General features: G+C 41.7%; 1 protein-coding gene across 2 annotated transcripts; it reads right to left on the bottom strand.

The window, feature by feature from the left end:
* Positions 1-363: 363 nt before the first annotated feature.
* On the bottom strand, positions 364-24609 carry LOC115815676 (14-3-3 protein epsilon). Of its 2 annotated transcripts, XM_030778645.1 has the most exons (26): positions 24396-24609; positions 22781-22980; positions 22577-22683; positions 21971-22177; positions 21732-21857; positions 15682-16203; positions 14999-15246; positions 9851-9993; positions 9545-9714; positions 8709-9118; positions 8281-8472; positions 7972-8139; positions 7286-7395; positions 6281-6383; positions 5848-5990; positions 5572-5741; positions 4877-5182; positions 4002-4197; positions 3775-3910; positions 3366-3512; positions 3137-3235; positions 2795-2859; positions 2563-2694; positions 2263-2448; positions 2011-2113; positions 364-1773 (listed from the first exon to the last, which is right to left on the bottom strand). In XM_030778645.1, the coding sequence occupies exons 1-26, from the start codon at positions 24457-24459 to the stop codon at positions 1547-1549; spliced, it is 4680 nt and encodes a 1559-aa protein (XP_030634505.1). In that variant the 5' UTR covers positions 24460-24609; the 3' UTR covers positions 364-1546. The 2 variants fall into 2 exon arrangements, with proteins under 2 accessions (XP_030634505.1, XP_030634506.1); XM_030778646.1 differs by lacking the exons at positions 364-1773; positions 2011-2113; positions 2263-2448; ... (16 more) ...; positions 14999-15246; positions 15682-16203 and adding an exon at positions 17696-18066 and having other exon boundaries at positions 21721-21857.
* Between the last annotated feature and the right edge of the window lie 517 nt (positions 24610-25126).

The following is a 25126-nucleotide window of genomic DNA, read 5'->3' as shown; positions in this document are numbered from 1 at the left end:
ATATAGTGTTTAAGCTAATTGGCTTCTGGCCATTACATCACAATGAGTGACTGCACTTTGATAACAGCTGACTGAGAAGACAAACAGAAAGAAAGAAAGAAAGAAAGAAAGAAAGAAAGAAAGAGAAAGAAAAATTAGCATTAGCGCATCTGGAATCAGTGACAGCTCAGGTGCAGACACAAGGATCTTTTATGCGCTCACACGCCGAGAGAGAATAACTAAAGGACAAAGACCCAGAGAGAAAAGAAAATGGCTAAAGATCTTAACCTCCCCTGGTAGTCACCTGTTCTGCTACACAGTAGACTGTTTGCAAGAGGAGAGGAGAGGAGAACCTCTAAGGTACCCCCCCCCCCCCCCCCCAGACGACCGCAACCACACACTCACTGGACGGCAACAAGTGCAAGTGCTGGATGTACGTTAAGGTGCTTTCCCATCGTGTTTCCTGATTTTAACAGTCACCTTCAAACAGATTATACTGATATAATTAAAAGAAATACTCCTTTTGAGTACCAAAAAGTCTCAGTATGCAAAAGGATTAAATCTTTAGCTCTGCTAAGATTAGTGAGTATTCTGTGAGGGCCAGCAACCGCTTAGTGATGAGTGACTAGTCTGGGACAGATACCGTGCAGCACACTTGCTACCACGAAGAGAGAATCCATTGAATTTATGTATTGCGTCTTTACACAATCTAACCAACAGATGGGGCAATAAAAGCACTTCCCTGAATCTGGCGTGTCTAATAAAGTAGAATTTGGTCAGTACCAATTCAGAGATATGAACATTGTTCAAGTGTAGTGACCTGCTTCAAATCAGCCTAATGCTAAATAGTTGACAAACTGACCATGACCAAGTGCAGGAAAACATTCTTACAAAAATAAAATAAAATAAAATAAGCGCAACAATGTGTTGCTTAGTGTTGTGGGGACATGCTTGGTTAGCCTCTAACTCTTACCTCTGAGTGTGAAAAATGCCATTAGCATTGCTAATCTATTGGCAATGATTCACAATGTGAGTTCTCAGAATTTGCTGGCCATGTGGCTGGACTGAACCACCTCATGTTTGAAGTCTACTCAACCAAGGCACTGTGTTTTCTGATCATTTTGAATTACTTTTCAAATTCAGAAAGGGAAAAAATAAGAAACACTGGGAAAAGACAAAATCCTATTCTATTGCATTTAAGCTTATGGCTAACTGTTTTGACTATGTTCACACCACCACAGAAGAGCAAATCTAGAACTAGAACAGGTAAACGGACAAGGGAACGGAAGGTTATTCAGTGGCGAGTTGCATAAATTTAATCATGAAACAGTCACCCAGTTTTCACTTAAAGTGCATCCTGTGATGGGTTTTAGAGTAGTCCCTTTGGACAATAAAGCTGGGTGCCATTTAGAGCAAGTGCCCCCTGCTGGCCTGGAGGAACAGGGGGACAGAGCAGGTTAGGATCTCCCATCTGTCTCAGAGCTTCCAGCAGGGCAGCATTGTTTCTTATGAAAACATTGATTAGAAGGAGCAGTAACAGTAGTAGTAGTAGTGGCAGTAGTGCATCTCAGAGTTTGTTGGCATACAGCGTGTCCTCATCACTTTCGCTCTCGTCCTGAAACTCGTGGCTTAGCAGGGACTTTTTGGAGCCCATGGAGTTCAGGCGGATCTCGTCGTCGTAGTCGTCACGGTGCTGTCGCAGGCGGTGGAAACCGTCTTTCTGCCTGTTGGACTTGGCCGAGCATACACACCAGATGATACATGCCGTGACGACCAGAGCAGTCATAGAGGCAGCTAGATCAACGTACAGAGACAGAAGGTATAGATGTCACAATATAGAAATGAATCAGGGAGTAATATCCTGGATACTGTCGACTGAATGAGGAAAGGAAGCGTGACAAAAGATCATCCAACGAGCGGAAAATCCACGTAACCTGTGTTTGGGTTATTTAAACTAACGAATGCAAATCTCATGTTCAAATGCTGTCCGTAATCATCAGTCCACTGCATCGTTTCTCTCTTATCTCTTACCTGCACCTGCCACCACAAGCTCTCTGGGTAGGCCGAAGATGTGGTTATCCATGTCAAACTCGATAACAATTAGATGTGCTGCCTCGTACGACGACACAGTCACCTGAGTAAAAAAAAAACCCAACATTTTAGATACTCTCTCATTTTTAAAAGGAAACTTGCTATGGTTGAAGAATGAATTTAAGTGAGAAAATCTAACTTTTAAAAAGATGTTGAAAAGGAGTATTTACAGACTTGTGTTTGTTTACTGACCTCATGGCGTTGCTGTTGGTAACCCTCTGCTACTGCCTCAATGTTGTGGGAGCCAGGGGCCAACAGGGCGCGGAAGTAGCCCCCCTCAGCAGTGAACACTCGGACCCCCCCATTTAGGACAATCATAGCACCCTCTATGGGTTTCCCGCTCTTGTCTTTCACGATCCCACGGACCCCTTTGTGCACCTGAAATGCCAACAGAAACTGTTATAAGGAGTAGACAACATTGGAGAATGGAACTCCGGAAAGTTCTCGAGAACAGATATGACGGGCAAAGAGAGGAGAAGGAGACTTCCTGACCTCCACCAGCATGCTGAGTAAGGACTTCTTGTTCTCCGCCCAAAGCGTGGCAAGCTCGTCAACAGGAGGGAAGAGGCAACAACTGGTATACACAGTGATTTCTGGGCAGTGGCCAAAATCAACGCTGAAGTCCTAAAACATGCAGAAGACAAAAAAATTGCATGCTCAGAGTTTAAGGGTGGAGTCTATATTGAGTTGTCAGGATGTCAGAGAAGTTGGAGGGGGAGCGTACCTTCATGCTGCCCATATGGCTGTGTTTCTCAGCAGCCCGTAGGACACCATCAGGAATATTCCCCACTACGACAGGGAGAGGAAGAACACAGTTCAACTTAAAGGCCTGAGGATATGACGAAGGTCTAACGCCTTTTAAACATTGTCCTCTTCTTTCTTACACTGTTTTTTTTTAAATGACAAATATTCTGGAAAGTGCGTCTGACTTCATTTTAAAGATCTGCTACACATTTATCTATCTGTATAATTCATTTATTCCATGTGTGTCATCAGTCTCAAAGAACAGTGGATTGCTTCTTTAAGGAAGGTAATGCAACAAAGAAAGTTAAAGTAGTCAACGCACTCTGGCTATCGTTTGGACATCCGGTATTCCCCAAGTGCATTTTGGGATGGTTGCTGGCATACACAGTAGCCAAATACTTCAGAGTAGCCTCATTTTCAACTAAAATGAAAAGAGACATACACACACACACACACACAAGAAAAACATCATTAAAAATCATCAGTTTCACGTCATGCCAGTAGGCAACAGCTGATCATGTACTTTAAGTGTGACTGATTAACAGGCCTACCAGGTTGCACAGGTTTGTCATAGGGGTATGTGACCAAAAGGGAGCCTCCGTCCAGGGCCACAGACAGAGAGTAGCCCTTTTCCAAAATCAGGTCCATTACAGCACGGGTCTCAGGCTGTGGGTTAGCAGACCGCTGTGACGCGTTCCCTTTAAACGCACAGACGGGATGTTACTCGTCACACAGTCAAATCAAAGTCTGAAGTGAAGTCTGACTGAGGCACTGGTCACGTTACTGTTTTGACATATGCTCAAAGCTGAGTCTCTACACTCAACACCAAAATACACTTTGATCAGTTAAGGGAACGTGTAAGCCAAAGCACATATTTCAGTGTGCATCTCTGACAAATACATGCTCTGAGGTAGGGTCATTTTAACACTACTGGAAAAAGTCCTGGAGGTGGAGCCTCACCAAAAAAGTCTGTATCCAGGTCTTTTTTATTTGCATTGGCCATCCCCTCGGTAGAGACGCAATTCTTCTCCACGGCCATCTCACGACCATCAGGGTTGATTAAGGGGAGGATTACGATCCGGGTTTCGTTGATGAGCTGCAGACAGAGGGAAGAGAGACATGAGCGGCATAGAGGGGGCTGAACCTAAACTTGGCATAAGACACAGAAGGACAGCAGAATGTCTCACCCTGGTGATAGCTGTGCTTTTCCCATAGTTGATGCACAGACTGAGTGCAAACTCCAAAAGCAGCTCGGTGCCCACCGGGGTGTTGCCATGGATGCCAGCGACGAATCGGATCTTGGGTTCCGACAGCTCCTTCTCCTTCGGCTTGTTAGAAATCTCCAAAGCCCAGATGTTTCTGTACTCTACACTTTGGCCAAGACTGGACACGGAGAAAAAGAAACAAGCAAACCAGAAATGACTACTTGAAAACAAAACAATAAAACAATAAAGATTATTGGGGGACTAAAACGTTACAGTTAATTTGTGGTGGATTTGTAGAATAATGCATAACTCTAAAAAGTAATATTCCTCCTGATAACAAACTGCAATGAAGCCAGTCAGTAAAGAGTCAAGCGGAAACATGCCTCTGATTAGCATAAATCTAAAAGCCATTCTAAGCACGGCTGACACTGACTGTTAGGTTTTTGCATATTCAAACTTGCCTTCAGGCAGAGCCTAAATAGTGCATGACACAAGCTTCAGTGACTTCACTAAAGACACTGGTAAATGTATAGACTGTTCCTTTGATCTTGATTATAAGCACTCACTGCTAAATGCCATATATGAATGAAAAAAGTCCTTAAGTGTTATGTAGATTTATTTTATAGCGGATCTGATAACCTTATGTAGAATTTACTGGTTTTGGCTGTGTCGATCTGTAAATTCTCAAATGTTAAAATTTAACAGTGCTGCAGAAAAAGATTGTAGAAAGTTTGCTGCAGAAAGTTTGTAATTAAGCAAACGGATTTTAACGGCCTCCACAGTTCCAAAAGAGCCCCCACCGGGGAGGAATCTAATCATAGTTCTCGGACTTCAGGCAGGTAAATCCTAGATCATACCTCTGGAGAGAGGTTATTGCAGGGAAGTTATAGGTGAGGCCTCGTAGGAACTCAGACAGCTCCTTGTAACGGTGGTAGCGGAAGCTTCCCTTGGTCTCCGTGCTCTTGACCAGCTGATCCAGGCCGGATCCTACAGACAGCTGTTTAATGAAGCTCTGAAACTCCTCTTCGTCGGGGTCCTGCGTCGTGGAAGGTCCATCAGCTGACTGCCTGCTCACGTCACCAGGATACTTCCGCGTTAGCTTGAAGTCAACGACCTCCACCCTGTCCTTGCCGACGGTGGCGTAGGTATCCACAGAGTTATAACTGTGTGTTTGGGTAGAAACCCGGATATAATAAATAATTAGTGTTTCCTCATTCAAAGTACAATGACAAGTTGCTTTTCTTAGATCACATAATCCTAATTCCTTTAGTTTGAATTTTCACAATAATCACAAATATTCAACATTGTATGAGAGTAGTCATGAGTGAGATGTACACAGCTAACACAAGAAAATATCAGGTTTGCTTCAAACACCCTGAGTTTACATTTATCTCTTTATATTCGATAATATCTTATTACATATTATGATAAGTTTATTACAGCTTATATGCATGACATCTTATCAGTAGACCTGACACTCAGAGTTTAATAAATACATATCACACACACACACTATGACTTATTTAACGGTCTCTCTCTTCTGGCCTCTTACCCCTGTGCAGACGCAGTCAGGTGGTATGTTCCAGGGACCAGGAGACGCCAGTAATCACCGGCCTGGGTAGTTGTGACAGGGTGATCAATCCCAGTGACTGTAATGGTGGCGTTAGGTATGCCGGTTCCATCCTTACTGTCAGTCACCATTCCCTTCACTCCTCTGTGAACCTGCAAAGTAACAAACACACCATCTCACTGCACTGAGATCTGACTATACAGGTGGAACAAAGTGATCCACAGAGAGAGAGAGAGAGAGAGAGAGAAAGATGTAAACCTGGTGGATGAACTGTAGCAGAGCTCTGCGGTTCTGTTCCCAATACACAGGCAAATCCTTCTCTAGAGGGTACTTCATGCAGCCTAGCTCAATGGTCACCTCAAAGCAGTTTGTGTTGAGGTAGTTCCAGTCCTGCATGCTCCCTAGCAACAGAAATCACAACTTAAATCACCCATGTCTTAACACAGAACCATTTAAGATAAGCTTAAACGACGCATTACATGCAATGGGGGTGAAACTTTGAAGTCCTCTTGTATATCTTTCTTCAAAAATACTGTACTGACTTAAATGAGCCCAGACTCCAAAACAACATCGAAAAACAAAATATCAACTTGGATCATATACTTCATTCAAATAACAAAAGGATTTGGTGACGGCCTAGGAAATGATTTTAAAGGAGATGATACACTGTTTTCACTCAGCAGGCACTTACCTCGGACAATATACCAGTTGGCCCCGTTGGTGATGCCTTTATCAAAGTACTCATTTGGGAACATGTCTTTACAGGGGTGTCCCTCATACATGAGTGGGTTTTCCTATGAAAAACAGGCAAAATACTATGTAAATGTAGTAATATACTTTTCACCGCTGGCGCTTAGACCACTGAGAGTTATGGCTGAGTACAGGGGTGTAATGGTTTTGTACCAAAACCAAAAACCACAGTTCTGGTTGTTTCATGGTTCATGCGTAGTGAACTGTGGAATTTTTTCTTCCACTTCAGTTTTCTTGGAAGTGAAGTTTTTTTTTTCTGTTTTAACTTTGAGCCATTAGGCCTTTTTTCTTTTTCTTTTCATTTCTCACTGCGAGGCAACATGTATACTGAATGAACAATTACGACAGCTTAAAAAAAAGACATTGTTGACTGAGCAACCATTTTAAATAACAACAAAACACATGTAAGATATAGTGGAATATATGAGTCCACATATATGAATACACTAGAACTAATCTCTAAGCTTATTTAAGTGTGAGCTGTTTCCTTCATAAAGAGGTAGTTGTACACTGGTCTGAAAAACACAAGTGCAGTGGGACACCATTTTGCAGTGGTCATGTATTTGCATTCATTTTCTTGATGGAAGAACCTTTAAAGATACTGATGTTTCGATTTCCTCCGCTCCTCGTCATTGAGAAGAGGCTTGAAATCACTGTTACTCAAGTCTAGTTTTCTTACACTCATTTTCTAAAAGGAGAACCTTAAAACAAACATTATGGAAGATTAGTTTTCTTTCATTCTCATTTTTGAAGACCTTTGTTGCTGTTTGTATTAAATTAGCTCTTTTTGGGGTAACTTTGTATATGTTTAAATGAAAGATAAAGAAAAGCTTCAGTTCTGAGTTAATTAAAGCCTAACTGTACCAAAGCGTGGCCCAAAAAACAAACCTAATTGTGAGTATGGTGAACTGTTACATGTCTCAATGGTACAGTCCAGTTTACTCACCTTGGCGTATGCAAGTGACACCATTTTAAAGACAGCATCATCTGGAGACTTGTTGTCCTCTGGAACTCCATCAGTGTTGTCGTCAAAAGGATAGTTTACCACCAGAGATCCTGTTGAGGAGAGCTTGATTACACACCTGGACTGACCCAAGAGTTACCCAACTGACCCAACTGCCACCCTCTCAATTACTGCAGTGATGCAAGACTAGCATTCACTGTTGACCCAAAGTTTTGCTAGCAAGTGAGAGTGACAGTAGTATGAGCTTGTACAACTATTTTGGAGGAATTTAGGGGAGAGGCTTTAAAAACTGGCTTAACAAAGACACAACAGCAATCAACTGCAAAGCAAACTCTCCAAAAAAAAAATGTAATTTTTAAGATTTAGGTTGACCAGTGCACTCATTAGAATTTCCCTGCTCAAAAATAATTTCCCTACTCAAAAATACTAGATAATAAGTGTTGTACAACATAAAATGGCACAAAAGTGCTGTTTATAGAAAAAAAGTGCACATGCATCTCTGCTGGTTGTTAGGGATTCAGATTAAAAAAAACAGCCTATTGTCTGAGTTTTCTTGCCTGAGGAATGTGCCTGACTGATAGGGCTGTTACATATTAACCGGAAAATAACGATTCTAAGGTGCCGTTTACCACAGGGGTCAATTTTGAGGTTGTAGAGAAAGGACGTACCTCCATGGAGGTTGGCAGACAGTACAAACGGATATTTCTTCAGCCAGTTCATCACCGCGATGGTCTCCGGCTGCCTGGGGTCGGTATTGACTGTGTACTGGTCAGGAAAGTTACGATTCAGGTCATAGTTGTTACTATTGTTTCTCCCCTGCGTCCCGCTATCATCTCCTGCAAAAGGTAACAAATCAAACTGTTATGCTCTTATTGGCACAAGCACAAGAAGGAGAAATAGGGCTGAACCACTTTCAGTATGTTTTGTCTATATTTCATTCACAATGCTGCATGTTAAAGTTTAACTTGTACATTTACCCTCATTGGCTACTTCGTAGCCGTCCGGGTTCATTGAGGGCATGACATGGATTCGGGTGCTGTCAACGAGTTGCGTGACCTCAGGGTCACTGCCATAGTTACGGCACAGGTACTCGATGAGGTTCAGGAGCAGCTCTCTGCCGACCACCTCGTTACCATGCATGTTGCCGATGTACTTAAACTCAGGTTCACCTGATGGAAAGATAAGACACTTCTCAGGGGTACAGTTGAGACCATCTTACCATCAAACCAAATCTAAAACTCAAGGTGATTCAAGAAGTCTTGAGACAAACCAAATTGCTGGGCTGAATGCATCACTGTTTGAAGGTCTAGTGAATTTGAAATAGTGTTTTAAGGTGAGGACAATCTCAGGTTTAGTTGGTTTGCAGATTCGAGAAAGCCAATACGTCCAGCGTTGATTACAGTACCTGGCTCGTGGACACCCGGTTTGTCAGTTATCTCCATCACGTAAAGTTCACGGCCCTCTACAGACTTGCCGACGGTGTAGAGGCGGGTGATGGACGGATACTCTGAGCTGTACTTGCGTAAAAATATCTCCATATCAGAGTAGTGGTGGTGACGGAAGTCTTGGGGCTGAACAGGGGGCAGCGGTGGTTCGGTCACTGAGGTGGAGCCGTCGCCTGAGCTTAAGGCTGCATCGGTGCTGCTGATGACATGGGAGTTGTTACTGCTGTTGGGGGTGGTAGAGGTGGGGGCGGCGGCTGATGGGGTTAAGGGGCTGCTGGAGGTCTCTTCGCTCAGTGGGTGGACAATAAAGTTCAACTCTTTGGCTTTGCCCTCCTCCACCACAACGTTGGTCATGGTCATGGGTTTGTATCTAAAAAGTAATAATTATTTAAAAAAAAAAAAATAGTGTTCTTCAAGGCCTTTAAAATACACACACACACACACACACACACACACACACACATACACCTCAACTGGCTCTAAAGTGTGGTTCTAAACACTTCAAAAACTTGAAGGTGAAATATTAGCCCAGCTTACATCATACACAGCAAAAGAAAGCAATTTGGGACACGTTATATAAAAAAAACATTCGTTTAAAAAGCAATACCATGTTTCCAGTAAATCCTGACAGCTATAAATAGATTCTCTCTCAATTCTAAATAGAGAAGCTGCGTGTGCAGTTTAATGAGGGTCTTCATTCTAAGAGCTAGCCAATTTTGAAGGTTAAGGGGGATGACTGGGAGAGAATGTAACAGCAGTCTGAGTGCCAGACAAGTATTCTGGAAAGTTCTCTCACCCTGCAGCCACAGCAGAGATATTATAGGTCCCTGGTACCAGCAGGCGGTAGTAGTCACCAAAGTGCCCCGTGGTGATGTTATGATCGATGCCGGCGACAACTATCGCCGCATTGGTCAGCGCTGTTCCATTCCTGCTGTCTTTGACATAACCTCGAACTCCGATGTGAACCTGGACACACAAAACAGAGAACACAGAGCGCTACTCAGTCAAGTGAAATTATACACCAGCATTTTTAAAAATGTGGTAATTGTCCAAGTGCTTTTGCTACCATAACTTTGGGTAAGTGCTAGCGTGCTAGCTTCACCTTCTCCATGTAGGCTAACAGAGACTCTCGGTTGTTGTCCCACTCTTTCTTTAGCTCTGAGGCAGGGGGGTACTTGCAGCAGCTCAGCTCCATGGTGATTTCCATGCAGTTCCCTTGCAGGTAGTTGTAATCCTGCATGCCTCCTGCATGGGAATGAACAGACACTGTAACCAAAGGCTTTGCACATGACCAAGTGTTTATAAGATGAACGGTGTTTTCGCACAATGGATGATATGGTTTTATCCAGTGCTTGGTTATGTGGTGTTTATCAAGAATATTTATTTTTAAAGCAATTTTCATGCTTTCAACATCTGAACTAAGCAGGATGAACATCACCATACCAAAGGATGGTAGAGCAGACAGGATAAGCAGTCGGTAAGTAAGCAGAACTTTTTTTTTCAGTATTAGCTAAGGAAATTCGTCACCCAGATAAGATCACAAGATAACCACAAGACTGTTTCAAACAACAGGAAGCACATCAAGCAACGCTGTCATTTAGTAACATTTATCAACATGAGGAGTGACAGTTCACATTGATTCAAACAGATCATGCAAGAGGCCGTTACAAAAATAAATAATGTCAGCGTGACGTAATCCAGATTCCAATAAGTTTCAATATATCATTTCAACATATTAAAAGTACAAGTTGATCTAGAGTATACTTAAAATATATGTTTGTCATAGAAAATCCCTCCTGTTAAGTGTTAGAATTTGAGGACTTCCACCATTTATCTGGATTCGGGGAGCAGTGAGAATGTGTTTGTTGTGGCATTCGGCCACATGGCACTTTTTGACTGGCCCTCAATACCAAGCTTAGATGTCTCTGGACGGTTGCCATGGCTAAGGAAGCTGGAACTCCCGTTAAGAAGCCGCAAAGAAACTAAACACACTCCAAACACAGAACAATCATGTTCCTTTCCCAGAATTCCCTCTATAAACAGGGACAGAAACAAAGTCTCTATAAACAGGGACAGAGTACCGTCTTTAAGGCCAGAACGAATGAGACTTACCTTTGGTATGTCCCAAAGAGAACAAACAGAGATGTACTGTAAATAGAGTGTTGTGAATGCCTTACATATAGGTCTTCTCTGGGTAAATGTCGTGCTAAAAACAGCAATGAGGGCATTTTGAATGGGGTATGACAAAGAGAGCACAGAAAGAGTGTTTAGCAGGCCCTAGCATTCAGCAGGTAATCAGCGACAAAGCTGCCAGCTGAAACAACAACAACAACAACAACAACAAACAAACGAAATGGTCGTGATTAAAACAGCTTTAATCCACGGAGCCCTTGTGTGATTTCACAATCACAACACGCAAAGGAGATAATCTGAAAACTGATGATGGTATTCTTCCACAGCTCCACAGAGACCAAGACTGTGTGTGTCGTATGGGTTACAAAAGAAAACAAAAGAAAACAAATCAAATTGAGGTCATGGACATGTTGACCTACATTTTTTTTTAATCACCACTAACTTGCTGACAAAGCATGAAGTCATAAAAATTATGAACTGTCTAAATGGGCGTAGGCTAGAGCAAAGTAAGTCAACACTCAGAGGTCTGCTTTTGAATTTTCAGTTTCAATTTGAAAATGTTAAGAAAGTTGATCTTCATTTTTAAACACCTCACTCACTATCTGAGCCACTTATCCTAATCAGGGTCGCAGGGGGTGCTGGAGCCAGTGCTCACAGGGCAAAAAGCAGGGAAACACCCTGGACAGGTCGCCAGTCCATCGCAGGGCAGACACACACACACATTCATACACAGGGCAATTTAGCATCTCCTGCATGTCTTTGGACTGTGGGAGGAAACCGGAGCACCCGGAGGAAACCCACGCAGACACTGGGAGAACATGCAAACTCCTGGCCACCCAGCCAGGAATCGAACCCAAGACCTTCTTGCTGTGAGGCGACAGTGCTACCCACTGTGCCACCGTGCCACCCTTTTTAAACACCTTAAATATGTAGTTGCTTGAAAGCATATATTATATCAGGGCTGTGGAGTCGGAGTCCTGGAGTCAGAAGCAAAATTGGGTTATTGGAGTCAGAGTCGGTGGTACCATAAAGTGAGGGGTTGGAGTCAGAGTTGGAGTCGGAGTCGAAGGTTTTGTGTACCGACTCCACAGCCCTGTATTATATTTGGGACCTAATTTGACAACGTCTGGATAAGTATGAGTAGGGGAAACGTAGGAAACACTGCCATCCTCTCTCACACCGACTTCCCTGGGTAAAACAGGATGCTTGGGGTTCTACTAAGTTCTAGTGAAACGTCACCACTGTAAACGTAAGCAAATACAATCTGTCACACCCAGCCATGCCTGTCTTTACATTCAAACGTTACGATAAGGTATATGTATTTGATGTTAAACCTAATCTCTCCAGAAACTCTACTTCATTATTTGCATATCCATCAGGATTAAGGTCGGGTACTGGATGACATCATGGTGCTAGCTAAGACACACACACACCTTTGCTTGTCAGCCATGCATACAAAATCAAATAGATACAGAATGTATCCTGCCCTTCCCTGCAGACTGGATCCTGTTTCAGACACAGGGGCACATGATCAATGATGCAAAAAATACTTAGAGACATTACTCTCCAGATCATGGGTGTTTAACAGACTTTGGAAATGATAAATGACTGGTTTAACTTAAAACAGGAGTTCATTGGTTATAAATGAAACGAGTATTTTTCCTAAAACACCAGTGATGCTGAAGAGAGAAATTCTGACTGCACCAGCAGCTGCTCATTGTTATTAGCGTCCAATTCTGACATTCTCACTAGGTTGTTTTTTATGATTTTTTGAATGTGATACCATACACAAAACAGCTATAAACTGAACTGACTAGTTTATATTTAAGAAAAGAAAACGACAATTCAAAAAATTTCCTGACCTAACATTCACCAACTCAAGAAACGCATAGAGAACAAACATGGAGGAGTAATTTTGGGAATCATTATGTGTTTGATTATTAACGCAAATGTTTGGCTGGAGGTCTGTAGATCATCGACAGACTTGATTCAAGAATCAATCTCAGCCCTCCTAACCTGCCTGACAAAATGCATTTTCCGTGGAGCGAAAAGAAAACTCCGTCACAGCTTAAAAAGACAACCTTTTTGCTGGAGTGACTTAAAAGCATTATCTACAAAAAAGGCTCTTCAAACCTTCCAACAGAAGAAGGTCAGACGCTAAATAAGCTAAGCTGTAAGCTGGGATCAGGTCAGAATACAAGTGCTTGGCAAAATAAAGGAAACACGTACGTTAGGGCTACAATATACGGGACCTACTGCAAACAACCGCTTCCACTTAGGAGTGTAAACCCCTCTTATGCGTAAAAAAGCGTGTTTGCCGATAAGGCGGTGGAAACGATACAATCAGATGAGTCACCCTTCATCCTGTTTTCAACAAGGAGCTAGGTGCATGTGCGGTGCACATCAAGCGCAGACCAGAGGGTCTGTTTCCAATGGTGAAGGGGTTCCGACAGCTCTGTTACACAGTGGGGTTTATGACCAAGGCATGGTTTAGCCCCCAGACACCTGTAGAATCTATGCCAAGGTTCACTGAAGGTATTTTGGCAGTCCAGCGCCCTCTAAAAAAAGTCACATAATGCTGATGTTTCTTTATTTTTGGCAGTTTCCTTTGTCTCGTGTGTCAATTACATTATCCTCTCCTCTGCTCTTATCTATCAGTTATTTTGGATTTGCGGGAAGAAAAAAAAAAAACATGACAAAGCCCTACATACAAATCTCCGACTGAGATAAATCTTCACTGAATGAAAAATCCCCAGTCCATATCTGTAACCAAATCTTCAGTCTTCCTGGCATTTGAGTCTGGTCTTTCTCTCCAAAAAAACCATTTTCCATTCAAATTTTGTTAAGGGATTCAAATAGGACGGGGAAAATTCTATGTGGTGCGCAGTGAAGTACTGAAATATCAGTAGTTCAGTGTAACCATGAATCAGGATCTGTTGTAGAATCATATGCAATTTACTATAAGTAGTCACCTTAAATGTGTGAATTTATTTCAAAGCCTGTTTGTGGTGTCAAATTTAATCCTAAACCGTAGTTTCGTATTTATAAGCCACACGCTTTAGGCCCCGTCATATCAACTTCACACCGTCAATGGGAAGTGTCATCTGAAGCTGTTATGAGCTAAATTTGGGACTGAGAAATTTATTGACGCAAAAGGAGCCTTGCTTGAAGAGGAGTCTGGGACGAGACGGGGCAACACAATAAGGAAAGGCCCTGAAAACACAGTCCCTGAGAAACCGGTCATTCACTCATTACACGACTGAATCGGGTTTCAATTTAACAAGCAGACCTGCAGACCTCAGAACACAACGGGACTCGGGTTCCAGCTGTCTGCCTGTGATAAGTCTGGAACTCTGCTAGAGGCTTGTGTGTGTGTGTGTGTACGTGTGTGTGTTTGGGGAAGGGGGTTAAGGCGTTGTGTGCATATTAGGGTGGAATTACAATGGTTCGTCAAAAGAGTAATGTGAGACCAGCAGGGTTCCACCTCTAAGGACCAGGAAGCTCTCACAAATAAGGTTTTGGATTACTGACTAATGTCATTGTGCGATTTGCAGGTGCACCTTGGTAAACATTACAAGATAACGGGGCAAACACTCCAAGATTATCACAAATAGCTCTTGAGGCACGGCAGTTAATGAGAGATTCAGTGCCTTACAATGTGTAGAAAGTGAACCCCATACAACATCAGAGCCAAAACCAACTGTTCATTTGTTTTTGTTTTTTCAACACTCATCACGTTGGCAACTAAGTTCCTCTGTCTGTCACAATCTTCAAAATCTGGCAGAGAAACAGGAAACCAGTTTCAAAGAACTGAGCTTGCAAGTCTTGAAACGCTATTTCATCAGAAATTGCCTAACAATCTCGAATTTCTTCCTTTATTCAAAACATGCGTTTTGAAGGACCCATAAGAAAGGGCCAGTATGAAAGCAGTCATTTGACAGAAACAAACAAACAGGGAAATAGCAAGGAAAAAGAGCTTCCATAGACACCATAGAAACAAAGGGGTTTTTTTTTGCTCTCACAAGACAGTTCACAGGAACTTAGAGAAAAGACTGAATAAAGAGAACCAAGGAAGTAAAACATTTAAAAATTGAAGTTGTTGAGGTTGTTCACTTGCCTGGAACATCATACCACTTGGCACCATTTGTAATGCCATCCTGGAAAGTCTCAGCCGGTTCCGAGGGACAGTTGGGTTTCCCAGATTTCATCGCAGGGTTGTTCTCTGCATAAACTCGGGCCAAGTACTTGAAAAGAGCATCGTCTGGAGAGCGGCTGTAGAAACCTTCTATGGTGTGGGAAGCCGAATCGTCATAAGGATAGCTGGCCACCACGGAGCCACCGTGCAAGTTTCCAGAGAGGACAAACCTAAAGGGAATGTTAGGCAGTTTAATGAACTTTTGTCCTTCATAGATTTATATTCAGATGTAGAGGCATCTGCTTGCCAATTCTACATATGGTGACTTACAAAACTGTTTATTTTTACTCAAGCTTAGTACTGAAGCAAGTGATTTGTTGATCAATCTTGTGGGTTCGCAGAACTTAATCAGGTTTTAAGTGCCTTTAAGAACATGTTTTAGACTCTTCTGGAGTGGTTAGGTATGGAATCCTCCCTCTGAAGGGACCAACACATGTAGGGTTTCGTTCTAGCCTTCATCTGTGCAGCCTGATACGTTTGTGTGTTTTATTCAAATTTTCAAGCTGCCTATCATTGTTTCATACTTCTCAAGACTTAAACCTTCAATGGACATTCTCAAAGCTGCCACCCGCAAACACATGGGAATACAGAAAATGTTTGCCTACTTGTTGTCAAGGATCCACTTCATTACAGCCGTCCGTTCAGGAACATCCTCACTTTTCACTTCGTTTTTACCAAACTGATCAGGAAAACTTCTGTTAAGGTCAAAATCGTTAGCGTTGTGACGACCCGCTGTGGCTCCATCACAGCTTCCCTCAGTGGACTTTTCGAAGCCGTCTGGGTTCATGCTTGGCATAATATAAATATCCGTATTGTTGACAAGCTCTGTTACCCGATGATCGTCGCCGTAGTTACTCAGAAGGTATTCCACAAGGTACACCAGTACTTGTCTTGATATGGTTTCATCTCCGTGCATGTTGCCCACGTATTTGAATTTGGGTTTCCCCGGAACGTCGGAGTTCGGGTCCTTTGTGATTCGCATCACCCATAGCTCTCTGCCCTCTACGGACTTTCCGACGCTAGTTAAATTCGCAATATGCGCATTTTTCTGGGCCAAAGACTTAAAAAGATGGCTAAGTTCCTCATAATTGTAATATTTATTATAAGTTTCCCCTTCATCTGCTGTACTGACACTTCTTAAAACCTTCGCTTCGCTGAGACAAACTGGGTTGATAGAGGTGATGGAAACAAGTACAGCAAGAGAGAAGCCAAAATACGAGATCTTGAGTTTTGATTTTGAGTCAAAGTCCCCCCTGCTTTGTCGCGACATATCTCCAAGATCTGACTATGTTATACATTCACTCGTGCGAAATGATGGGTCCAAATGTGTCGACGTTCTTCTGGTACGCACCCTCTACTTGCTATCTGGATATTTGCAGCCACTTCCTGTTAACCTTTGGTGGGGCGGTACTTACGTTGACCACAGTGAGGTAGCAGACAAGTCTTTTAAAGGGAAAGCTGAACCTAGTTGACACGAGCCCATTTTATCATTTCGCTTTGTAATCGAATACCAGAAATTTCAGTGTCGGGTCTCCAGTTTTTTTTTTTTAACTCCTGCCTACCAGTGAGATTTTTTTTCTCTCGACAATTTATGCAGGCCAAAAATTAAATACATGTTTGCTATTAAAGTATTTAAATTTCAGCTCAACTAAGGAGAAACAAAGAAATTTAGTCAAATTAATCATTTTACATATCGCACCAAATAAGGGAAACTCATTCATCGCTCACGGTATAATTATCTTTGTCTGAAATAGTGAATGTGTGGTGCTCTTGAAAGACTGTAAACTTTGACGTTATTTATAAACAAAAAGGCAAAAGCATTCAGAGGGCAGAGACGCATGCTAAACGTTTGATTGAGGCAGATTTTTATTTTGAGTTCAATGTTAATTTCATGCTGTGTCTCAAGAAAGAATGGACATTCTTTGCCTGTGGCTCCAGTCAGACATCCAGTAGTACAAATTAGCTTCAAGTTAAACATGGAAAAAGTACAGATGAAATTATAGGCAAAGTACAAGTGTGGGGAAGATGAGAAAAAGACTTTCATAAACTCATGCAGACTTAAAATCAACTTTATTTGCGCTTTGTCCTTTTTTTTTCTCTTTTGACAGCCAATGAATATTTGTATTTTTCTGAAAATTAAAAGGGTCTAGGTTTTCTTTTTTATTTATTTATTTTTAAAGAGTTGCTACTATCTAATCACTGATGTCAGCCTGTGTGCACATGTACAGTATTTTAGCACAAAATACAGTTCTGAACACTGCCATTTGAAACTACATGACTTCTACTGTGTAAATGTTACTCTGTAAATTTTTGCGCCACATGGATATCAAGAATTTGCCAACTTGCTCTGAAAAACTAAACTACCAAAAAGAGCACTTTGCTTAAACTCGCCCTTTTGAAGGTTTAATTTCTTTAAATGCATCTGATGTTTGCACTAACACAGACATATTACAACTCCCACAACTAATAATAGTAGACATATCAGTAATAGTAATAAAAGTTAATTTCTGTAATTACATTAAGAGAGAAAAAAAAACTCAAACACATCCAGCAACTGATAAAAATGTTGAGGAATAAAGAAAATTAACATTTAAAAAAGGAACAAAACATTGTACCAAGAAAAAAAAAAATCTAGGGACTTTAAGCTCTGTCCAAAATGACATTTGATGTTTTTTGTTTGATAAGTGGTATTTTTTGTTTTGAATTAAAGGGCTAATAAAATGTAGAACTATATTAAAAATTAAACAAAGGAGTAAAACAAAAACAAAACAAAAACAACAAACAAAAAACATAACTTGGAGGCATCAAGCTGTTGAGTGCCACACTTGAGGGTGGGTCTGGTGGCTCCCTTTGTTACAGAGTGGGGTTTGGAAAAGGAGGGGTCGGGTGGGGGTAGGGGGTGTGAATGGGGTGGAGTCTCATGTTGGCTGTGATGTCTCACTGGTTCTCATCCTCCACATCTTGCAGTGCCTCTTTATTCTGTTCTTCACCTTTGGGGGGGAAAAAAAAGCCAAACACAAATTGAGCTGATACAGTGAAGATGAAAAAGGAGGTTAAAGCGGAAAATTCATTCAAAGCATTAGGGACTATTTGTACACCCTCTCCTTTATGTAATTCATGCTCTTGAAATCACACAGTACACTTTGAATATTGTGAGAAAGTCAGCGTGTGCTCTGTGAGTTGCTAACGGGTGAGAGAGTGAGCACATGCAGTAGGCATACACATAATACCAGTGAGGGAGCCCACTACCACGTGACTGTCACGCTCAAACCACAGAGGGAACTTCACTAAAAGCTGGTATTTTTCTGATCCATGCATGCATGCCAGCGTTCTCAGTTCCTTGGTACAATGCACGGGAAAAAATCAGGTGAAATAACATTAATGTTGACTGTGTATGTAATAAGACTCTCTACAGCTCTATCAAAGTTTCAAAAACGGTTTGTTTTTCAGATGCTGTCTTTTCAGGTCAAAAATGCAAAACAACAGCTGAGTAAGTAACCAAGGCAAACCATACCCCACGGAGTGTCTGCATTATGTGGACTTATGAAATCCGCTCGAGAAATAAACAGCAGAGGGCCAGATTACAGAATGGATCGACTTTTCCCCCTGGGTAACTTGTCTTGACACTTCTTTGATATCCATGTTAGAACACAGCTTTGAATTGCAGAGAACCTCCAACACTGTAGCATGTGAAGTAGATCCAAGGAAACATTCATTTGAATTTCGATGACTTGGATCACAATATCCGTGTAAAATCCCTCTAATCCCATTGTTCCCTGTTTTTAAAATCACCCATTTCTTACCAACTCATCCTCATCTTTGCTTTCATCACAATGCAAGCTCAACAAGGTCCTTACCATGGAGAACCCAACAAAATGAATGAAGAATTACAAACAGCTGTGCTTACTGCACTCACTGACAGTGTGACCATTTTACGAGAGAGGGGTCATTTCCAACGACTGCCTTTAGCAAAGACAAACTACTTAAGAGAAGGTTCACCACATTCATGAGAGAATCCTCCAGCTCACACAAGACTGGTCATCTCCAGTGACCAGAAGGGAAAAAAAAAGATTACAATCACACATTGGAATGTGGTTGCAAAACCAGATGATTTCACGGGGAAAAAAATAAGGAGACTTAAACAAGGGGCTGTCCCATCTGTTTTCAACTTACAGTTGAAAAGACAAACGGAGGTTTAAAGAGAGTACTCCTACGCCGTGACGTCAGCGTATAGAATTGTATCTAAGGTACAGAATCGTGTGAGGACAAAGACAGTGACTACCAGACACACTCATGATCTATGTTCTTTTTTTGTCTCTCCCTGCAATCAAGCTCCAATACCAGTGTTGGCATTATAGCCACTGGCACTTGTCAAGTGAGCTCAAAAGCTTACACTGTCTCTACCTCTATTTCTGTCCTATTACTCAGATGGCTTTAGTTTGAGGAATGAAAGCTGTTTCATCTTTGGCTGAGTGGAACACACATGTCATGTAACATGGCCACGATCTACACATCTTTAGTGGCCAGGAGGCAAAACCAGGTTTTTTTTTTTTAAATGCTGTGTGTTCCCTTGTGGCTTCAGATGTTCACTGTGAACAAGCCTTTATGTGTAAAATGTGTGTTTCATATCCTCTTTAAGTGTTTGCGTGTGACAGTTGGAAGATGTATTGTCATGTCTCCCTAATAGCTGAGACATTCCACAGACAATTGAGTGCAATAATAGAGCGCTTGTATTGGGCTGGTCAAGCGTAACAGGATAAAACAGGACTTCTCTGAGCCCCTTTTTAATCCAAGCCGCATTCTGCCTCACAGAGTTCTCCAAAAAACACCCTCTGGTCAAAACCAAGCCAAGAGCAGGGCGTTCTCCAACAGTTTATCTAATGTCACATAATTTTAATGTTCATATTATACTGTAATACTGGTAAAATATACTCCTAATTGTATGAGTTTTATAAGAAAGCATTTTACATTGGAAACCATCATCTTCTTTGCACTACACTATAAACAGACCCTGTATTGTCACATAAAACCTGAAAATATGCTTCTCTGTGTTCATCTCCAAGACAGCAACGACAGACTGCTAAATTAAACAGGAGTATATTTTGTTTCGCCTTAACATTGCAATACTTTTCCAATTTGACATTTTGCCGCTCATTGCATATTTGTGTGGATGTAATGTTTGCATCTAATCTGTTTAGTGTTTTGTCGGCGCTATTGGGAGTTATGTGCAGGAAGAAAAAGAGCAGCTCTAATGCATTTGAGCTAAACAAAGCCAAACAAAGCGCCCAATCCATTTCATCGTGTTCAGATTAGCTCTGTGACCATTCAAAAATGACGGGAGAAATGATACTTTTCCAAACTGTCACCAAGAACAAAGTGGTGATGATTTCAAACAAACACCAATTCATATGAATTTTACTAAACAACACAGCATGTACTAAACCAAACAAAGCACTAGCAGGTACAGAAAAAAACCACTTCCATTTAAATGTCTTCCAGGGGCATACAACCTGATTATCCAGTGGTTAGGTTTCACCAAAGACTGTTCACCTAAGCCATGCCAAAGATCTCAAAGTATTTCTCTCCAAAGACAAAAACCCGTCATACGCAGTTTACACACAAACGAGTGGATGAGTGAGAGTGGAGTTAGTAAGACAGAAGAGCAGGTGAGCACAAAGAAATGGCCTGGAGAGATCACTTACAAAGCACAGTTTGTGGGCATTTAACCCAGTTCCTTAGGAATCTATACAGTAGGAATGGAAAAAGAGAGAGGCAAGATGAGTTGGATTAAAATGCAGGACTACTGTAAGCACATGGTGGTCATGACATGGAGCCCAGAGAAGAAAAGGATGAAAAAAGAGAGAAAGGGGAAGGTGCCACAGAGCAACAGGAACTAGCTACAACATACTTCAAAAACAGGGCCTCCAATCACTGTCAAACTACAATTATCTTCCAACAGTTTGGAGGCCATTAACCCTTTTGAGAATCTCAGAGGCGAATGTAATGGGCTTACGTGTCGAAAGCCTTCGTAGCGGACCATATTTTACTGTATGCCGTCGCTGAGGAAATTGAGATGTGCACATTTCAATTACACCTAACAGCTCTGGGTTGAATGAGAATTCTAGGGATAATAGTGGAGGTGCTGGAGTGTGGGAGGTATGGACTTGAAGCAGCAGCTGCTGAGCTCCTGCTTATGCAACATTCCCTCTCTGTAGGTCTGTGTGAAGAAGTGAATTAAACCCAGAGGATTTACGCTAAGCTCTTCTGAAAATCTGGAGACTATCACCTATTCTCATATGATTCTCAAGAGAAAGGTTTCATCTAGACCAGTGGTTCTCAACTCCAGTCCTGACGGCCCCCTGTCCTGCATGTCTTTGTTTTAACTCTTCATTATCACAGTTGATTGAGCTCATCAAGGGCTTGATGACTAATTGATCAGTGGAATCAGGTGTGTCAGTCCTGAGCTCAAACAAAGCAAAACAAAGACATGCAGGACAAAGGGCACTCAGGACTGGAGTAGAGAACCACTGATCTAGACCACGGCATACTGGTATTTCTGGGTTGTTTTTTCCCCCCATTAAACTCGTACACTATTGATTTTTGATCAAAGTGGTTTAGTTGTCTGCATGTGCGTCTGGTCTTACCATCTCCCTGCATATCTGAAGTCCATAATGTCAGGTTATCGCGTAACAACTGCATGATGAGTGTGGAGTCCTTGTAGCTTTCTTCACTTAATGTGTCCAGTTCAGCTATAGCATCATCAAATGCTGCCTTTGCCAACCTATGGAGAGGGGGGAGGGGGGTATTTAAAATTATACGATTCCATAGTGAGACTGACGTGAGAAAGACAAATGAGAAAATGTAGTCATGGAGATTATTAAGAGCAAAGCTCACCTGCATGCACGGTCAGGAGAATTGAGGATTTCATAGTAAAACACAGAGAAGTTAAGAGCGAGACCCAGACGAATGGGATGCGTCGGCTGAAGGTCTGTCATTGCTATATCGCTAGCAGCTTTATAGGCAACCAAACTGTTTTCTGCCGCCTCCTTCCTGTCATTTCCGGTGGCAAACTCAGCGAGGTACCTGTGGTAATCGCCTTTCCTAAGGTACCAGAAAAGAGAAAACAAAACAACCAAACAAACAATGAAAAAAAAACAATGACTGATGTCTTTTACATGGCTTATCCAATATGGTGCCCTCCCTGAGGTAACAATACCCAATACTTAATGACTTCACCATCATAAGATGTCAGCCACAGTTACTGCAGTTAAAATTTACAAACTCCGCTGTCCTCAAGAGAGTAAAATTATGTCCAATCAAAATATAACAGAACACTGACTCTTATAATTATTGAAAGTCCTGCATATTGTTCAGCCTCTCCCCTAGAATAATACAGCCAATCTCACAGCGGTAGGTTTTCAGTACAACGGTTCAGTTTTAGGTTTGGGAGGACAGTATGGTGTACCCTACAGCACAGTAACCAAACCTTTTCATACGTACATTTTGTAGTAGAACACCTTGGATTCTCCTGAATTAGCAGCTGGAATGAGGTGCTTGTCCAATACATCCAGGATGTCGTTACAGATTGACTTCAGTTCTTTTTCAACCTTAAGAAATAACATTTCCAGTCTCAATTATTTCCAATTCCAATAAGGTCAACCTCAAAGAAATGTCTGACAAGTCAAGTCAAAACAACGGTCTTACCGTCTGTCTGTACTCCCTTATCATTTTCAGTTTGTCTTCTCCACCTTTACTTTCTTCCTTCTGCTCAATACTACTGATAATCCTCCATGATGCTCTTCTTGCACCAATGACATTCTTGTAGGCCACAGACAGCAAGTTTCTCTCCTCTACAGTGAGCTCAACATCCATCCCCGCAACTTTCTTCATGGAGTCAACCATTTCTAATGGATTTAAAAAATAAAACCAGGTTATTTTATGATTATTAACCCCTTTTTCAGATATCTAAACACGTGTAGTTCCTTTTTTCAGGAAATTGACTATAAGAGCCAACTCTGGTTGCCAGTCCAGGTTTGTCATACAGTGCACATTTGCTATATTGGTGTCAGTTAGTAGGATACAGCCTTGTGAACCATGTTATGTCTGCACATGTACATGTCTATAATACCCAAGAGAATCTGAAAGGCAATGTCTGGCCATGGTTTCACAGCAATGCCTATGCCACCCTGATTACAAACCCTAACCTGCCACCGCAGCACACAAATATAAGACTTGACAGGCAAGCAAAAGCAGTACACATTGTACAAATACATGTTATACGTGTGATTTGCTTTTACCTACACAAACGTGCATATGTGCTTGAGGATATATTTGTTGGAGTAACACAGAAATCTTTTTTCACATGACAACAGACTGTTATCTGTTATTTTCAGTACCCTCTTATTTCAACTGCCCCCCCCCCCCCATACATAAGTTGCAGTTACTGATGTTCAGTTGCCATTCCAGATGACGATACACTCCGTGACCAAAATGAATTATAGTAAGGTAACTTTAAAATGTTATATGGTGCGTTTAATCGGTTTAGTGACTCATGTTTACGTGCTAGCTAGGCTGACAAACCGATCTCATTTTAAAATAACGGTCCACCAAGAATTCCACTGGGGTGTCGATTTTTCACGTCTTGAGTAGCGTTCGCAGCCAACAGTGATTAATTAACGCAGATAGAAATTATTAGATATGAAGTAAGCCACCTCACTGCCGTTGCATCAATGGCAACAGGCTAACCCTCTCCGAACTACCATCAATACTAAGAGGGCAACAATTGAATGAAACCACTTAGTTAGCTAGTGACTTCAGCAGCTTTGTAATATGAGAGTCAAAGGCGTAAATGTCTAACAGCGGTTTCATCTAGCTAGCTCACTGCAGTTCGCTAGAATTTCATCTGTTTTCATTGTCCAATTTTATGACTGTCTACAGTTTCTCTAATATTTGCTAGCTACCACCTGCCTTACCCAACAAATATCCGCCATTTTGTGTGCCCATTGAATGTCTCCATCTTCAAGCGTTTTACAAAGCTAACTTAGCTAGTTACTCCAACATCCCATGCTCGTCAGATAAAACACAAGAGTGACTGTGGTGGAAAATGCAGCTAGCATGCTAAAGTTAGCTTGCGGTCTTGCTAGCATTACATAGCGAATTCTGCTTCAAGGGTGCGGACGTTCAGTGTGTTAGCCAGAATTTGCTAGCTAGCTAACCTTAGCTGACAAGCTAGGTCGCAGGTGTGCTAGCACCAATACTACGCTTGCTTGCTAAACCAAAAGCTAGCTGAAGAGTAACGTTACCGTTAGCTAAACCTTACCATCGTATCTCTCAGCCTGTTCGGCGAGTTTTGCCTGGTACACTAGATCCTCCCGATCGCCCATTTTGGTTAGTGCCGCGACAGGAGTAATTCAGCAGATATTTAAATGGGCAAGTCGTCGAATGAGTGTAAATCGACTACGAGACCCTTGAAGCTAAAGGCAACAGCTGTGACTTAAACGGCGTTCCCTCTACACCGGTGGCACTGGAGTCAAGATGGCGATAGGTCTTCATCCGGGAACTTTACTCAATTCAGCACGCCAGTGACCTACCATAGAAATCCTAACACTTTTTTTTTTAACAAATGTCAGATGCGAACAACTATCTACGAACATCTGATAGTCTCACAAACACAAATATGTATCATTAAGCTCTAAGCACTAGATACTTAGATACTCTAATAGTATGCTTTCTCTCTGCGTAAAACAGTTCTCTATCACATTTATTTAGAGGAGTCACACACGTGGACCGGGATATCTTTCACATGAAACGCCTAGATGAAATACACATTTATAATATCGATCATATCATTTAAATAAACACATAATAAAAATTCCGAAATACCTGGCCCAAATAATATGTGTGATTTATGAAACGCGGGGGGTTCTGTGTTTAATAATGAAAATATGATTCAAATCAAACGTTGAACTGGCAGACTACACTTAATACACTGATTATTGATGTAGTCTAAACAATCTTTTATATGAAAAATAGAGCTCTTTCTTTTTTTTT

Source organism: Chanos chanos, chromosome 6, assembly GCF_902362185.1.
Source record: "Chanos chanos chromosome 6, fChaCha1.1, whole genome shotgun sequence".
Taxonomy (NCBI): domain Eukaryota; kingdom Metazoa; phylum Chordata; class Actinopteri; order Gonorynchiformes; family Chanidae; genus Chanos; species Chanos chanos.
This window is presented reverse-complemented; position numbering and strand designations above follow the sequence as displayed.

Coding starts and splice junctions, on each gene's coding strand:
- LOC115815676 (XM_030778645.1), bottom strand. CDS start 24,459: ATGGGCGATCGGGAGGATCTAGTGTACCAGGCAAAACTCGCCGAACAG. Junction 15,247..15,681: donor AAGTGGATCCTTGACAACAA/GTAGGCAAACAT, acceptor CATTCCCTTTAG/GTTTGTCCTCTCTGGAAACT. Junction 9,119..9,544: donor ATCTCTGCTGTGGCTGCAGG/GTGAGAGAACTT, acceptor ATTACTTTTTAG/ATACAAACCCATGACCATGA.